At 46.2% G+C, this 18009-nt stretch overlaps 1 protein-coding gene across 1 annotated transcript in view; it reads left to right on the plus strand.

The window, feature by feature from the left end:
* Nucleotides 1–18009, plus strand: part of map9 (microtubule-associated protein 9) — a 330082-nt gene that overhangs the window by 264616 nt on the left and 47457 nt on the right. Inside the window, exon 10 of the mRNA XM_070871655.1 lies at nt 17546–17720. Within this exon, the coding sequence (XP_070727756.1) occupies nt 17546–17720 (175 nt within the window). The remainder of the gene's footprint in view (nt 1–17545; nt 17721–18009) is intronic.

Below are 18009 nucleotides of genomic sequence, written 5' to 3' on the forward strand. Positions count from 1 at the left end.
TACCGCAAGGTTCTGTGCTGGGGCCCCAGCTGTTTACACTGTACATTAATGATTTAGACGAGGGGATTAAATGTAGTATCTCCAAATTTGCGGATGACACTAAGTTGGGTGGCAGTGTGAGCTGCGAGGAGGATGCTGTGAGGCTGCAGAGCGACTTGGATAGGTTAGGTGAGTGGGCAAATGCATGGCAGATGAAGTATAATGTGGATAAATGTGAGGTTATCCACTTTGGTGGTAAAAACAGAGAGACAGACTATTATCTGAATGGTGACAGATTAGGAAAAGGGGAGGTGCAAAGAGACCTGGGTGTCATGGTACATCAGTCATTGAAGGTTGGCATGCAGGTGCAGCAGGCGGTTAAGAAAGCAAATGGCATGTTGGCCTTCATAGCAAGGGGATTTGAGTACAGGGGCAGGGAGGTGTTGCTACAGTTGTACAGGGCATTGGTGAGGCCACACCTGGAGTATTGTGTACAGTTTTGGTCTCCTAACTTGAGGAAGGACATTCTTGCTATTGAGGGAGTGCAGCGAAGGTTCACCAGACTGATTCCCGGGATGGCGGGACTGACCTATCAAGAAAGACTGGATCAACTGGGCTTGTATTCACTGGAGTTCAGAAGAATGAGAGGGGACCTCATAGAAACATTTAAAATTCTGACGGGGTTAGACAGGTTAGATGCAGGAAGAATGTTCCCAATGTTGGGGAAGCCCAGAACCAGAGGTCACAGTCTAAGGATAAGGGGTAAGCCATTTAGGACCGAGATGCGGAGGAACTTCTTCACCCAGAGAGTGGTGAACCTGTGGAATTCTCTACCACAGAAAGTTGTTGAGGCCAATTCACTAAATATATTCAAAAAGGAGTTAGATGAGGTCCTTACTACTAGGGGGATCAAGGGTATGGCGAGAAAGCAGGAATGGGGTACTGAAGTTGAATGTTCAGCCATGAACTCATTGAATGGCAGTGCAGGCTAGAAGGGCCGAATGGCCTACTCCTGCACCTATTTTCTATGTTTCTATGTTTCTATACGCCTCAGTAAATACGTTGACTATGACTTGGAGTTCAGCCTCTGTATGTGCACAGACGCAGGCGTCGTCCACGTACTGTAGCTCGACGACAGAGGTTTGGGTGATCTTGGACCTGGCCTGGAGACAACGAAGGTTGAACAGGTTCCCACTGCTTCTGTAGTTTAGTTCCACTCCAGCGGGGAGCTTGTTGACTGTGAGGTGGAGCATGTCAGCGAGAAAGATTGAGTAGAAGGTTGGGGCAATGACGCAGCCCTGTTTGAACCCGGTCGGGACATGGATTGGGTCTGTAATGGATCCATTGTTAAGGATCACGGCCTGCATGTCGTCATGGAGCAGGCGGAGGATGGTGACTAACTTTTGGGGGCATCCAAAATGGAGGAGGACGCTCCATAGACCCTCGCGGTTGACAGTGTCAAAGGCCTTTGTAAGGTCGAAGGCGGCCATGTAAAATCGCTGGTGCTGTTCCCTGCATTTTTTCTGCAGCTGTCGCGCTGTAAAAATCATGCCTGTTGTACCCCGTAGGGGACGAAATCCGCACTGTGACTCCGGGAGAAGACAGTTGAAGAGGACTCTAGCGGTGACTTTCCCAGTGGCTAATAACAGAGAACTCCCTCTGTAGTTGACCCAGTCAGACGTGTCCCCTTTTTTAAAGATGGTCATGATCATTGCAACTCTGAGATCTCCCGGCATGCTCTCCTCCCTCCGGATGAAAGAGATGAGGTCATGTATTCGCACCAATAGTGCCTCCCGGCCATACTTCAGTGCCTCAGCGGGGATTCCATCTACTCCCGTAGCCTTGTTCTTAAGCTGTCTTATGGCTTTTTCTACCTCATGCAGTGCTGGAGTTTTACTGAGGTGGTGACGGGTAGCATGCTGCAGGATGGAGTCGGGAACACTCGAGTCAAAGGCAGAGTCTTGACTGAGGAGATCTTCAAAGTGCTCCTTCCAGCGGGCCCTGACTGCCTTGGTGTCCTTGATAAGTATTTCCCCGTTCTTGGCCAGAGACGGGGTGGGGCTTTGGATGTTTGGACCATAGGTGGCCTTGACAGCGATGAAGAATCCTCGCACATCATGGCTGTCGGCCAGCTGCTATATTTCTTGTGCTTTCTCCATCCCACCACCTGTTCTTTAGGTCCCGGGTTTTTTGTTGGACCTCAGCCTTAAGCCGTCTGTAATACTGCCTTGCTGTTCCCGAGTTGGGTTGTTGTTTAAGGCTCAGAAATGCCCTGCGCTTGCAATCTATTAGCTCTTAGATCTCCTGGTATTTCTCATCAAACCAGTCCTGGTGTTTCCTAGTTGAGTGACCGAGCGTCTCTTCGCAGGCACTGGTTATGGAGGCCTGGAGGGCAGACCAAGCGCTGTGGACATTCTGCGACTTGGGGGTCATCAAGGCACGCCAGGTTAGCTGTGAGGCGCTGACTGTATAGGGCTGTGACTGTATCGGGCTCTCTTAGCTGGGTTTTTGAGTGCCCCGACATTTACTTTTTTGCGGCACTGCTTCTGCTGCCCCCTACACTTTGGGGCTATGTTCATGTCAATGATGGAACGGATTAGGCAGTGGTCCATCCAGCAGTCATCAGCTCCTGTCATGGCGTGGGTGATGCCCACATCCTTGCGATCCCTGGCTCGGATGATGACATAGTCGAGCAGGTGCCAGTGTTTGGAGCAAGGGTGTTGCCAGGATGCCTTGTATTTGTCCCTCCGGCGGAACAAGGTGTTGGTGATGACAAGTTCATGTTCTAGACATTTTGTCAGGCGTAGGGTACCGCTGGAGTTGGCTTTTCCTACCCACTCTCTGCCAATCACGCCTCCCCAGAGGTCTGTGTCCTTGCCGACCCTGGCGTTGAAGTCACTGAGGAGGATCAGCTTGTCGTCCGCAGAAACGCGGGACAGGGATTTTTCGAGGGATTGGCCCAACCAATCAAAAAGGAGGATTCCCATTATGCTATGGGGATTCCATTTACACATGGAATCCCCATAAGCAGAATAGGAATCACATAAAAAAGTACATTTTCACACAATGTAATTCAAACTAAATCATCACATGTTTACATTTATTTTTCAAATAATTAAATAATTTTAAACACTTTTAAAGGGCTCAAAAATAACCTAAACTAATTTGAAAGGTTTTTGAATGTTTAAGTGATTTTTAAAAATGTATTTTAATATGTATTTAAACTCTTACACTGGTAGAAGGCAGCCATACACCAGCATTTACCAAGTGTAAGATTTTTGTGGGCATTTGCTGGGCAGTAGTTGGGCAAATAGCCCAACCCTGCGCCAGCGAATGTCCATTTCCTTCGGATTCATATCTAAGCTGAAACTTGACGATTGAAAGTTCCGGGTTTTTGCGCATGCAGAAACCCGGAACTTGCGGGGCACTTACGACCACATGTGCTGTGTGTACACGGTCATAGGCCCCGGAAAATCCGTGCCTAGATTTGAATTGTATATTTTTAATTAAAAATTTTGCATGGTGGGAATAAAATCAATTCATGCTGATGCATTTTTAATCCTTCATGAGGTTGATATAAGTGATTTAGTGAGGTGTTTTACCATGTAACATACAATATATTACATAGCCTTTGCTCCAGAAGAAAATTGAATACAAAATTGTCTCTCTCTTCCTGTTACTTATGTTCTTTTTTCTTTCCTATTCTTTAAATCTTTGTGTTTTTCTGTTTGTCATCTATTTTTTTCTATGTATACTTCTCAGGAACTTGCCTCAATTTGTTGTCCATCTGTTTGGTTAGTTCCAATCTTTACTGAGGCAGGTTTTCTGAGCGGGGGCGAAATGGGGGGGAGAGGGAGTTATGTTCCGATTTCGTAGAAATGTGCATAGTCTGTACCCAAACTAACTGCTACTTAAAGGCCTCATATCACTCATTTACCATTTTACCTGCCAATCTTTGTTTCCAATCCACCTGAGCCAGTCTGGCCACATTCCTATGAGAGGGAAAGGAAGGGTATCAAATGCTAGAGCCCCCTGGATGGCTCAACAAATTGATTAAAATGAAACAGAAAAAGAACGTTTATGATGAATGTCAGGTTTATAATATGGTGGAGACATGTAAATAGTAAAAGGATAGTCAAAGAGAAGGTGGAGCCAATTAAGGACCTAAAACAAAATATTCTTGTGGAGGCAGAGGGCATGGCTGAGGTACTTAGGAGGAGAAATTGGCCTCCTTTGCTCCTCCTGTTAGCACCTCTGGGGAGCGATAACTGGGTGCTACCGGCTCTGCGACCAGGCGCGGCACAGTACCAACGCCTGTGAATTTGCTGTGGAGGGTTGTGGTGACGGTAACCCTTAATGCCTCGATCTCCTTTGCCCCAGAGATCATGACGTCATCCTGTGCGCAGCTCCCCGGTCCCGCCCAGGATGCGAACTTCGGTTTCGTCCTCTGCAGCATCGCCGGACATCAACACCAGCAGCTGCAGGAGGTGTTGTATGGTAGGCTGGCCGCTTGGGAGCGGTATTTAAATGCTACTTAGGGAAGTGAAAAATTTGCATTGCTCCCTTAAGTCATTTTTTCACCATTTTGTTGTGCCGCGATTGATTAGCTCTGCACTTTGTTAGAGTGCTTAGGGCTGATCATCACGAGTGCCGTCGGCGACCATGGAAGTCAATTTAATGCAGAACCTGCAGCAATGGCCCTTCCCTTTAAAGGAGGGAAGGACCCTCCGATCCCGGCAGCGCTGCACTGCACATGGTACACCGGTGTACTGTCACTGTCTCTCTGACCTGGTTTAGCACTCCAAGGGAAGAGGTAGCGCCTGATTTACTACTCCACTTCACTCATGGGGCTAGACTTTCCATTGACATCTATTGGGCGATATTTCCGGCATTAGTGGTATTATTTTTCGGGATAGCCGGTATATCGGCCATTTTAAAAAACGCTAGTTTTGATTTTTATATTTGGGCATTAGCCGTAGCCATGTGAAATGGGCGTTAGCGATTTATTCCGTCGTGCAAGACCGGCATCCATATCAACGGCTGTTCTGCGGATGCGTGTTTTTTTTTTAGATGATTAACTTTCCCCGCGATTCGCACATTCGCAGGAGAGAGAGAGAGAGAGTGTCGAGTGTGGTTGGAAAGCTGTTTTTGTTGATTAAATATTGAAGAATTGTTTTTTGAGGGGAATAACTGAAAATAATTATAAATAAATAATGGAACACGTAGAGGAGACCATGTTGAGTGATGTTGGAGAGATGAAGGAGGTGGGTGAAGGGTAGTGATCTGGGTGAGGAGGGAGAGATGGGTGGCAGAAGGCGTGCCAAACATTTTTCAGAAGCGGCAAATGCTGCCCTAGTCCATGAGGTGGAAACTCGTTGGACCCAATTGACCCGGGGTGGTTGTGGGAAAACACTCCCCAGGGTGGATCAGAGAATATGGGTGGAGATTGCCGAAGTGGTCTCATCGGTGGCACATGATGTCCGTGAGCCAAACCAGTGCCGCAAGCCAGAAGAATAAATATTACATTTATAAATTGTAATGACACAATGACTCATTAATTCAAATGTAGATCTGCTGGATTGTAATTAAGCTGGTAATCTTGGTGTCATGCGTAAGTTCCTAACCACGATCTTATTAAACTTATTCTCATACCGTAGATATAACCATGCATTCAATTGAATACAAAGTGTATTAGCATATAACGTTAACGATCAATAGCAAGGGCGATGACCTGGTACAACTGTCTCGGACGAGTGCCGACATTGGTCGAGAGCTCCTCCAGGCAATGGGCGGGTTAACTGGGCACGTTGCCGCTCTGACGGTGATAGTCTCGGAGGAGATGCCATGGATGGTTGCGGCAATGCAGAAAATAGCCGATTCCATGGATGCCAGACGGCAGGGTGTGGTCTCGGAATACGGCACTGCACCCCAAGGTGCCGTACCGCCATTGTCGATGGATGCGAGTCAGGAGGAAGCAGTTGCTTCTGACTTGGAGGACGTTTCTTTGGAAACGTCCTCTCTGGCTTGTCCAGCCTCATCTGTGACTCTGCCACTGTCAGCCCTCACACAGCAGCAGCGCTCAAGATGCCCTGCTACAAGGCGGCTTGGTGTGGGTAGAAGTGGGGGTGTAAGTGGGAGAGGGGGAGTTCAGACCAGGGTGGGTAAAGGGTAGGTAAGGTATGGCCGCAAGTAGGGGAGGGGGGGGGACTGTTTTTTTGTATTATTGTTATTAATAAATTCATTGACTGCTGGGGGTGATGGTGATGGGTGGGTGTTTGTTATATTTATTATTATTTTTGAAAGTTTGTTGTTGATGTTATTGTTGTTATACTGTTACATATTATGCTATTGGGGTGAGGGTGGGGGGGTAGATGGGTGTTTATATATTTGTTTAAAACATTTCTTTAAAAATGTTGTAATCATAAAATCAGGGGAAGTCATAACTGGGAACAAAGAAATGGCAGACCAATTGAACAAGTACTTTGGTTCGGTATTCACTAAGGAGGACACAAACAACCTTCCGGATATAAAAGGGGTCAGAGGGTCTAGTAAGGAGGAGGAACTGAGGGAAATCCTTATTAGTCGGGAAATTGTGTTGGGGAAATTGATGGGATTGAAGGCCGATAAATCCCCAGGGCCTGATGGACTGTATCCCAGAGTACTTAAGGAGATGGCCTTGGAAATAGCGGATGCATTGACAGTCATTTTCCAACATTCCATTGACTCTGGATCAGTTTCTATTGAGTGGAGGGTAGCCAATGTAACCCCACTTTTTAAAAAAGGAGGGAGAGAGAAAACAGGGAATTATAGACTAGTCAGCCTGACCTCAGTAGTGGGTAAAATGATGGAATCAATTATTTAGGATGTCATAGCAGCGCATTTGGAAAGAGGTGACATGATAGGTCCAAGTCAGCATGGATTTGTGAAAGGGAAATCATGCTTGACAAATCTTCTGGAATTTTTTTGAGGATGTTTCCAGTAGAGTGGACAAGGGAGAACCAGTTGATGTGTTATATTTGGACTTTCAGAAGGCTTTCGACAAGGTCCCACACAAGAGATTAATGTGCAAAGTTAAAGCACATGGGATTGGGGATAGTGTGCTGACATGGATTGAGAACTGGTTGTCAGACAGGAAGCAAAGAGTAGGAGTAAACGGGTACTTTTCAGAATGGCAGGCAGTGACTAATGGGGTACCGCAAGGTTCTGTGCTGGGGCCCCAGCTGTTTACACTGTACATTAATGATTTAGACGAGGGGATTAAATGTAGTATCTCCAAATTTGCGGATGACACTAAGTTGGGTGGCAGTGTGAGCTGCGAGGAGGATGCTATGAGGCTGCAGAGTGACTTGGATAGGTTAGGTGAGTGGGCAAATGCATGGCAGATGAAGTATAATGTGGATAAATGTGAGGTTATCCACTTTGGTGGTAAAAACAGAGAGACAAACTATTATCTGAATGGTGACAGATTAGGAAAAGGGGAGGTGCAACGAGACCTGGGTGTCATGGTACATCAGTTATTGAAGGTTGGCATGCAGGTAGAGGAGGCAGTTAAGAAAGCAAATGGCATGTTGGCCTTCATAGCGAGGGGATTTGAGTACAGGAGCAGGGAGGTGTTGCTACAGTTGTACAGGGCCTTGGTGAGGCCACACCTGGAGTATTGTGTACAGTTTTGGTCTCCTAACTTGAGGAAGGACATTCTTGCTATTGAGGGAGTGCAGCGAAGGTTCACCAGACTGATTCCCGGGATGGCGGGACTGACCTATCAAGAAAGACTGGATCAACTGGAGTTCACTGGAATTCAGAAGAATGAGAGGGGACCTCATAGAAGCGTTTAAAATTCTGATGGGTTCAGACAGATTAGATGCAGGAAGAATGTTCCCAATGTTGGGGAAGTCCAGAACCAGGGGTCACAGTCTAAGGATAAGGGGTAAGCCATTTAGGACCGAGATGAGGAGAAACTTCTTCACCCAGAGAGTGGTGAACCTTTGGAATTCTCTACCACAGAAAGTTGTTGAGGCCAATTCATGAAATATATTCAAAAAGGAGTTAGATGAAGTCCTTACTACTAGGGGGATCAAGGGGTATGGCGAGAAAGCAGGAATGGGGTACTGAAATTGCATGTTCAGCCATGAACTCATTGAATGGCGGTGCAGGCTAGAAGGGCCGAATGGCCTACTCCTGCACCTATTTTCTATGTTTCTATATTTTTAATTTAACTTAACATTGTTGTGCAGTGCCTTTCAACAACAGAAATGGTAAACAATACAAAGTTTGCAAACAATGGCCAGGCCAGGCCAGGCCAGGCAAGGATGAAATGTAATGTAATGCAACTGTCACCAACGTAATTTCACTCAAAAGATTCATTTATGAGCTGCTACGCAATAGTCTTGTAGATGCATAACTACCACGGGGCTTTTCCTACGGTCTCGGGTGCGATAGGGCCATGGTTTCAACACCAGCCTGATTGTCCTCCCCGAGGTCCTCGTCTTCCTCTCTCCTGAGGTGGACTGGCAGTCCCATCTGGCAATTATTGTCCCTTCCTGATAGCTAAGTTATGCAACATGCAGCACACCACAATGAACTCAGCGACCTGCTTAGGGTGGTATTGGCTCCTGAGTGGTCCAGGCATCTGAAGCGCTGCTTCAGAACTCCAATTGTCTTTTTGACAATATTGGGTGTGGTTATATGGCTTTCGTTGTAGCGTTTCTCGGCTTCCATCTGGAGGTTGCGCAGGGGTGTCATGAGCCAGCTGGCAAGGCCATATATTTATCCCCCAGCATCCAACTGTGACCTTGTGGCTGACTCTTAAACAGGTCAGAGACAGTGCTCTCACACAAGATGTGCGCATCATGGTGGCTCCCTGGTAATTTGGCATTTTTTGCCATTATTATTTGATTTATTATTACGACGCCTGCATCTGCGCACATTCAGAGTCTGAACTCCAGGACTAGTCGATATATTTACTGAGACATATGAAAGCATGGGCCTTACGCTAAACATCAGTAAGACAAAGGTCCTTCACCAGACTGTCCTCGCCGCACAGCACTGCCCCCCAGTCATCAAGATCCATGGCATGGCCCTGGACAACATGAACCATTTCCCATACCTCGGGAGCCTTTTATCAACAAAAGCAGACATTGATGAGGAAATTCAACACTGCCTCCAGTGCACCAGCGCAGCCTTCGGCCGCCTGAGGAAATGAGTGTTCGAAGACCAGGCCCTCAAATCTACCACCAAGCTCATGGTCTACACAGTTGTTGTAATACCCGCCCTCCTGTATGGCTCAGAGACATGGACCATGTACAGTAGACACCTCAAGTCGCTGGAGAAATACCACCAAAGATGCCTCCGCAAGATCCTACAAATCCCCTGGGACACAAATGCAGCAACATCAGTGTCCTCGTCCAGGCCAACATCCCCAGCATTGAAGCACTGACCACACTTGATCAGCTCCGCTGGACAGGCCACATAGTTCGCATGCCAGACACGAGACTCCCAAAGCAAGCGCTCTACTCGGGAACTCCTTCATGGCAAACGAGCCAGAGGTGGACAAAGGAAACGTTACAAGGACACCCTCAAAGCTTCCCTAATAAAGTGCAACATCCCCACCGACACCCGAGAGTCCCTGGCCAAAGACCGCCCTAAGTGGAGGAAGTGCATCCGGGAGGGCGCTGAGCGTCTCGAGTCTCATTGCCAACTGCATGCAGAAGACAAGCGCAGGCAGCGGAAAGTACGTGCGCAAACCTGTCCCACTCTCCCTTCCCCCCAACAGGCTGTCTGTCCCACCTGTGGCAGGGACTGTGGCTCTCATATTGGACTGTTCAGCCACCTGAGGACTCATTCTAAGAGTGGAAGCAAGTCTTCCTCAATTCCGAGGGACTGCCTATGATGATGATGACGGTATTTGCTTGTGGTCGACAATGAGTTGCACATTCAGGGAGTGGAATCCCTTTCGGTTCCGAAACACCTCTGCATCCTGAAAAGGTGCTCTCAGGGCGATGTGCATACAGTCTATTGCTCTCTGCACATTGGGGAAGTTTGCTATTCTTGAGAATCCCAAAGCCCTCTCAGTCTGTGCCTCCCTAGTCATAGGGAAGTTTATAAAATCCATCCTGTGAGTGTAAAGGGCTTAGTCACCTGCCAAATGCAGCAATGTGTGGCGTGCTGAGAGACACCTCAAATGTCACCAGCTGAGGCCTGAAAGGAGCTTGATGCGCAGAAGGAAAGTGCTGCAGTAACCTTGACATCAACCGGCAGTGCGGTCCTGATGGTGCTGGTAGGCTGCAGTTCTCCTTTAATTAGCTGGCATTTCTCATTGATGATCTTCTTTCCGAAGCGCAGCCTCCTAAGGCATGTGTTATCAGACAAGTAAGGTATGATCGCTTATCCCTGTAAGTGCGTTGGGTGTTAGGTCTCCTCCTCAGCAATCTGCCACCTCTTTGATTGGGCACATAATGCTCTTCAATAAACCTTCTCCCATCTCTAGTCTGCAGCATGTGAGTAATCATCAATACTGGCTGAGAAATTACAGGCCCCATTACGATAAACGCCCTATTATGTCTTCAAAATTATTAAATTGGCCTCTAAAATTGCAATAGAAACTCAAAATTCACCACAATGTGATTAGATGGTTGTCAAGAGATTTAAAAACCACCTTAAAAGCATTCACGAATTACTTCAATGCTCCCATGAACTTGAAGCAGCCTTTTATGAAAAGTCCTCTGAATTACAAAATGGCGTCCATACCTCTGGGTTAAGGTCGGGTGAGTGCAGCTTTTCTTGAGCGTCTTTTTGGGCGAGTGATCATTTGGTCGAGATGCTGAAAGTAGCGCTCGGCGATAATCTGGGCGGTATTTGGGCGTTAGTTTCCATTATAAACAGTTTTCTGGGCAGTGCACGAGTGATGATTCAGATTTTATTAAAAAAAATATGGGCGGGCGGTTCAGCTAATTCCCAGCGTTAATTGTATGCCGAAAGTTACGCCGGCAAAAAATGGGCGATAAATGGGCGCTGGTTTGCATTTTTAATCAAATATGGGCACTAAACTCAGTCTCAGCGGTTAAATGGGTGGTAACTGGGCAATCCCAATGGAATGGAACGCTAAACTGGAATTTACATCTGCTGGAAATGGGTAGCACCCGCCGATACTTTTGCGCTCACACAAAATGGGGCACTACGCAATTTCGAGCCTTAGATGTGTACCTGTGTACTTTCACTAAAGAAGAGGATGCTGCAGTAAAGGAGGAGGGGATTGAGACATTGGATAGTATATAAATAGATAAAGAGTTAGTACTTCAACAATTGGCTTTGCTGAAAGTAGTAAAGTCACTCAGTCCAGATGGGATGCATCCCAGGTTGCTGAGTGAAGTAAGCGTGGCTCTGGCTACAATTGTTAAATCTTCCTTAGATATTTTTTTTTATTCGTTCATGGGATGTGGGCTCGCTGGCAAGGCCAGCATTTATTGCCCATCTGTAATTGCCCTTGAGAAGGTGGTGGTGAGCCGCCGCCTTGAACCGCTGCAGTCCGTGTGATGAAGGAACTCCCACAGTGCTGTTAGGAAGGGTGTTCCAGGATTTTGACCCAGCAATGATGAAGGCACGGCGATATACTTCCAAATCAGGATAGTGTGTGACTTTGAAGGGAATTTGGAGGTAGTGGTGTTCCCATGCGCCTACTGCCCTTGTCCTTCGAGATGTTCGAGGTCGCCTGTTGGGAGGTGATGCAGAAGAAGCCTTGGCGAGTTGCTGCAGTGTATCTTGTAGATGGTGCACACTACAGCAACAGTACGCTGGTGGTGGAGGGATTGAATGTTTAAGGTGGTGAATGGGGTGCCAATCAAATGGGCTGCTTTATCCTGGATGATGTCGAGCTTCTTGGGTGCTTTTGGAGCTGCACTCATCCAAGCAAGTGGAGAGTATTCCATCACACTCCTGACTTATGCCTTGTAGATGGTGGAAAGGCTTTGGGGAGTCAGGAGGTTGCCACAGAATACCCAGCCTCTGACCTGCTCTTGTTGCCACAGTATTTATGAGGCTGGTTCAGTTAAGTTTCTGGCCAACGGTGACCCCCAGGATGTTGATGGTGGGAGATTCTGTGATGGTATTGCCGTTGAATGACAAGAGGCGGTGGTTAGACTCTCGCTTGTTGGAGATAGTCATTGCCTAGCACTTGTATGGTGCGAATGTTACTTGCCACTTATCAGCCCAAGCCAAAATGTTATCCAGGTCTTGCTGCATGCGGTCATGGACTGCTTCATTATCTGAGGAGGTGCAAATGGAACTGAATACTATGCAATCATCAGCGAAAATCCCCACTTCTGACCTTATGATGGAGAGAAGGTGGTTGATGAAGCAGCTGAAGATGGTTGGGCTGAGAACACTGCCCTGAGAAACTCCTGCAGCAATGTCCTAGGACTGTGATGATTGACCTCCAACCACCACAACCATCATCCTTTGTGCTAGGTATGACTCCAGCAAGTCGAGAGTTTTCCCTCCGATTCCCATTGACCAGTTTTACTAGGGCTTCTTGATGCGACATTCGGTCAAATGCTGCCTTGATGTCAAGGGCAGTCACTTTCACCGCACCTCTGGAATTCATTTTGTTTGTCCATGTTTGGACCAAGGCTGTAATGAGGTCTGGAACCGAGTGGTCCTGGTGGAACCCAAACTGGGCATTGGAGTACTGCTAGAGGACTGGTGGGTTGTAAATGTTACACCTCTGTTCAAAAAAATGGGAGGCAGATAAGCCAGGTAACTACAGGCCAGTCAGCCTAATGTCAGTGGTATGGAAACTTCTAGAGACCATAATCTGGAGCATAATTAATTGTCATTTGGAAGAATTGAGTTAATAAACAACAGCTAGCATGGATTTATCAACAGAAAATTGTGTCCGACTTACTTGATTGAGATCTTTGATGAAATAACGAAGAGGGTTGATGAAAATAGTGCAGTTGATGTGTATATATGGACTTTCAAAAGCTGTTTCATAAAGTGCCACATAATAGGCTAGATATGCAAAAGTGAAGCCCATGGGATTAAAGGGGCAGTGGCAGCGTGGATATGAAATTGGCTGTGCGACAAAAAGCAGAGAGCAGTGGTGAATGGTTGTTTTTCAGACTGGAGGGAAATATACAGTGGTGTCCCTCAGGCATCGGTATTAGGACCATTACTCTTTTTAATATGTATTAATGTCCTAGACTTGAACATAAAGGGCAACATTTCAAAGTTTGCAAGTGACACAAAGCTTGGACATGTCATAAACAATGAGAAGGTTGGTAACAAAACTTCGGACATAGGCAGAATGGTGAAATGGGCAGACATATGGCAGATTAAATTTAATGCAGAGAAATGGGAAGTCATGCATTTTGGAAGGGAAAGTATAAACTAAATGGTACAATTTTAAAGGTTGTAGGAACTGAGAGACGTGAGGATTCGCATATACAAATCTTTGAAGGTGGCAGTACAACTTGATCAGTCTGTTAATAAAGCAGGCGGGATCTTTGGTTTTATAAATAGAGGAATAGAGTACAAAAACAAGGACGTTATGCTAACTCATTACAAATCACTGGTTAGACTTCAGCGAGAATATCATGTCCAATTCTGGGCACCACACTTTAGAAAGGACGTCAAGGTCTTAGAGAGGGTGCAGAGTTGATTTACTAGAATGGTATCAGGGAAAAGGGATTTCAGTTATCTGGAGAGACTAGAGAAGCTGGGATTGTTTTTCATAGAGCAAAGAAGGTTAAGAGGAGTGTTAATAGAGGAGTTAAAAATGATATGGGGTATTGATAGAGTAGATGGAGAAAAACTGTTTCCAGTGGCAGAAACCAGTGAGCACAGATTTAAAGTAATTGGCAAAAGAAACCGAGGTGAGATAAGGAGTATTTTTTTACACAGTGATTTGTTATGATCTGGAATACACTGCCTGAAAGGGTGGTGGAAATAAATTCAAATAACTTTCAAAAGTCTTTTAAGAGATGGTTGGATGGGCACTTAAAGTGCCGTAACCTGCAGGGTTACGGATCTAGAGCTGGTATTTGGGATTAGACTGGATGACCTTTTGTTGGCCGGCACAGATATAATGGTAAGTACTGCAGGGAATAGAATACGGCCAGGGTGATCTCCTGGACTAGTTTCGATCACCTGGATGGGTTGGAGAGGAATTTTCCCAGATTTTTTCTCCCTAAATTGGTCTGGGTTTTTATCTGGTTTTTGCCTCTCCCAGGAGATCACATGGCTCCGGTTGGGGTAGAGTGTAGAATGTTTCAGTATAAAGGGTGTCGCAGTTGTGTGAGGCGGACTGGTTGGGCTGAGTGCTCTTTGCCTTTCTGTCATTGTTCATAGGTTTATATGTAACCTTCAGGGCTGCTGACCAAGGGCCGTGCGGCTCTTTGTCGACCGGCATGGACATGATGGGCCGAAATGGCCTCCTTCTGCGCTGTAAATTTCTATGTTTTTGAAAGGGAACTGGTAAATAATTCAAGAGAAAAAATTGCAGGGCTATGCAGAAAGGGCAGGAGAATGGGATTAATTGAATAAATCTTTCAAAGAGCACAGGCACGATAGGCCGAATGGCCTCCTTCTATGCTGTATCATTCTATGATTCTATACAATTGGATAGGTAACAGTGGAACCAAATAAGGGCAGTCTCACTCAGCTGGATAATGAAGGAGAGGCTTTGGAGGAGAATGGTGTGATCAACCGCGTCAAAGACTACAGACCAGAAGAGAAGGAGCGTTCATTTGTAAATTTGATTGGGGGCGTTTCAGTGCTATGAAAGGATGGAAACCTGATTGGAGAGATTCAAACATCGTTTTTTTTGACAGCACCTCCCAAACCCGCGACCTCTACCACCTAGAAGGATAAGAGCAGTGGGCACATGGGAATACCATCAGCTGCAAGTTCCCCTCCAAGCTACACACCATCCTCATTTGGAAATATATCGGCGTTCCTTCATTGTCGCTGGGTCAAAATCCTGGAACTCCCTCCCTAACAGCACTGTAGAAGAACCTTCACCACACGGACTGCAGCGGTTCAAGAAGGTGGCTCACCACCACCACTTCAAGGGAAATTAGGGATGGGCAATAAATGCTAGCCTTGCCAGCGATGCCCACATCCGAGAAATTAATTTTAAAAAGTTGCGGGAAAGATGGGCACAGATTTAGGAGGCAATAACATTCAAGGATTTTGGAGAGGGAAGGGAGTTTGGAGATGGGGGAGGTAGTTTGCAAAGATAGAGGGATCAAGCTAGTATTTTTTGAGGAGGATGTGATGGCAGCATATTTGAAAGGGAAAGAAAAGAAAGACTTGCATTTATATAGCACCTTTCTCAACCTCAGGACATACCAAAGTGTGTTACAGCCAATGAAGTACTTTTGAAGTGTGGGAAACAGAGAGGGATAGTACCTGAAGAGGGAACCATTTACAGGTAGCATGTGGACATTCATGCTGGTAGTCAGGACCAGCAGAGGCTGCGAGAAGGTTAAAATGTAGGAGAGACTAATTTGGAGATATTTTGCTTAAGTCAAGAAAGAGAACCCACCATTATGGAAAACCTGTCCTGTTCAATATACAAAGACTAATTATACTGATTGAACTACATGCGGGTGATTTTCAACTTCTGGTCGTCCGTTTCTCACCTGAAAACCGGTGATCAAAAGTTGAAAATCGAGGTGGGAGGGGTCACCCCCAAAATCCAGCTGATACAATTTTCAGGCACGACTGTAAATAGGATAGCAGCTTGCCCTCCTAAAACAGGTGCAAGACTGCTTAAATATAGAAAGTGGGGCACGACACTGGTTATAGAACCCTGATTGCAATTTTCAGATACGGATGGGCAGAGTGTGCATGACACATGCGTCGCCTGTTTGCCAGGTGAGTGGTCTAACTAGCGGTCTTTAGAGGACTGCTGGTTGCTGCTCAAAAAATATCATGAAAATATTTTTATTTTTGTAGAGCCAGGAGAGTCATTTCTTTGTCCACACAAAAAAGAATCTGACACTGCCATCCCGCTCAAGCCCATCCTCCACCAACCCTCCCTAGATTGCTCCTCCCACGATCTGACCTACTGACTACCTTAGCATAGGAGCTAACCGATCTTCTGTTGTTTCACAACCAGCAAGCTGAAGCAGGGCACACATTTAGCACCTACAGCTTAGCGGTAGCAGTGAAAAGTCGCCCAAACTGAAAATGGTTCAGGCCTCCTAACAACACCATCAGCTGAGTGATGCGGCCCACTCAGACGACTTCACACACATTTTAGCTGGAGGTCAAAGATTGGTCCCAGTGGATCTGATCATAAACTATTGCTCTGAATGTCCCTTTCTGTGAACTGGTAGCAATGCGGTGGAGGAGGATTTCCTGGAGTGTATTAGGGATGGTTTCCTAGACCAAGATGTCGAGGAACCAACTAGAGGGCTGGCCATCCTGGACTGGGTGATGTGTAATGAGAAAGGACTAATTAACAATCATGTTGTGCGAGGCCTCTTGGGGAACAGTGACCATAATATAATAGAATGCTTTATTAAAATGGAGAGTGACACAGTTAATTCAGAGACTAGGGTCCTGAACTTAAGGAAGGGTAACTTCGATGGTATGAGACGTGAATTGGCTAGAATAGACTGGCGAGTGATACTTAAAGGGTTGACGGTGGATAGGCAATGGCAAACATTTAAAGATCACGTGGATGTGCGGTTATCCACTTTGGTGGCAAAAACACGAAGGCAGAATATTATTTGAATGACGGCAGATTAGGAAAAGGGGAGGTGCAACGAGACCTGGCAGATATGGTGCATCAGTCATTGAAAGTTGGCATGCAGGTACAGCAGGCGGTGAAGAAGGCAAATGGTATGTTGGCCTTCATAGCGAGGGGATTTGAGTATAGGAGCAGGGAGGTCTTACTGCAGTTGTACAGGGCCTTAGTGAGGTCTCACCTGGAATCTTGTGTTCAGTTTTGGTCTCCTAATCTGAGGAAGGACGTTCTTCCTATTGAGCGACTGATACCCGGGATGGCTGGACTGACATATAAGGAGAGACTGGATCGACTGGGTCTTTATTCACTGGAGTTTTGAAGGATGAGAGGGGATTTCATAGAAACATATAAAATTCTGACGGGACTGGACAGGTTAGATGCAGGAAGAATGTTCCCGATGTTGGGGAAATCCAGGACCAGGGGACATAGTCTAAGGATAAGGGGTAAGCCATTTAGGACTGTGATGAGGAGAAACTTCTTCACTCAGAGAGTTGTTAACCTGTGGAATTCCCTACCGCACAGAGTTATTGATGCCAGTTCATTGGATATATTCAAGAGGGAGTTAGATATGGCCCTTTCGGCTAAAGGGATCAAGGGGTATGGAGAGAAAGCAGAAAAGGGGTACTGAGGTGAATGATCAGCCATGATCTTATTGAATGGTGGTGCAGGCTCGAAGGGCCGAATGGCCTACTCCTGCACCTATTTTCTATGTTTCAATGTTTATGATCACTTACCTAAAACTTGTCTTGTTGTCCATGTGATATTTACTTGCATATTACAAGAATTTAATATAACTAATTACATTTGTTTTCACAGGCCTATGAGTTCTCTAATACAGACCTTAGATAGATCTTCTATTGGAAAAAACATGCGTCCCAAAACAGCAGAACCTCGGTACTTAGGGACTTTAAAAATCTTGGACACAAAGTCTTCTGGAAATGCAACCTCGAACCTTGAAGCTGCAGATACAATTAGAGTATCCATTTATCAGGTGATCAATAAGATGCGATGTGCCAGGGAATTAGAAATGGTCGCAGTTATAACTAACACCAGATTTCTGATTGATCACCTTGGCAGACAAGACACACCCAACAATTTATTTGGAATGTGTAATTCAAGCTATTCTGACTGCCAGGCTCCAGACACAATAGAGCTCACATAGAACAGATGGCTCACCCTCGTGGGTTAAGACCTTCTCCCACCACCCAAACAAATCCCTGCCCCCCCCCCCCCCGCCCACAACTAGTTCCTAACCTTCCTCCCATCCCCCAAGTTTCTGA

Source organism: Pristiophorus japonicus, chromosome 2 (assembly GCF_044704955.1).
Source record: "Pristiophorus japonicus isolate sPriJap1 chromosome 2, sPriJap1.hap1, whole genome shotgun sequence".
Lineage (NCBI taxonomy): Eukaryota > Metazoa > Chordata > Chondrichthyes > Pristiophoridae > Pristiophorus > Pristiophorus japonicus.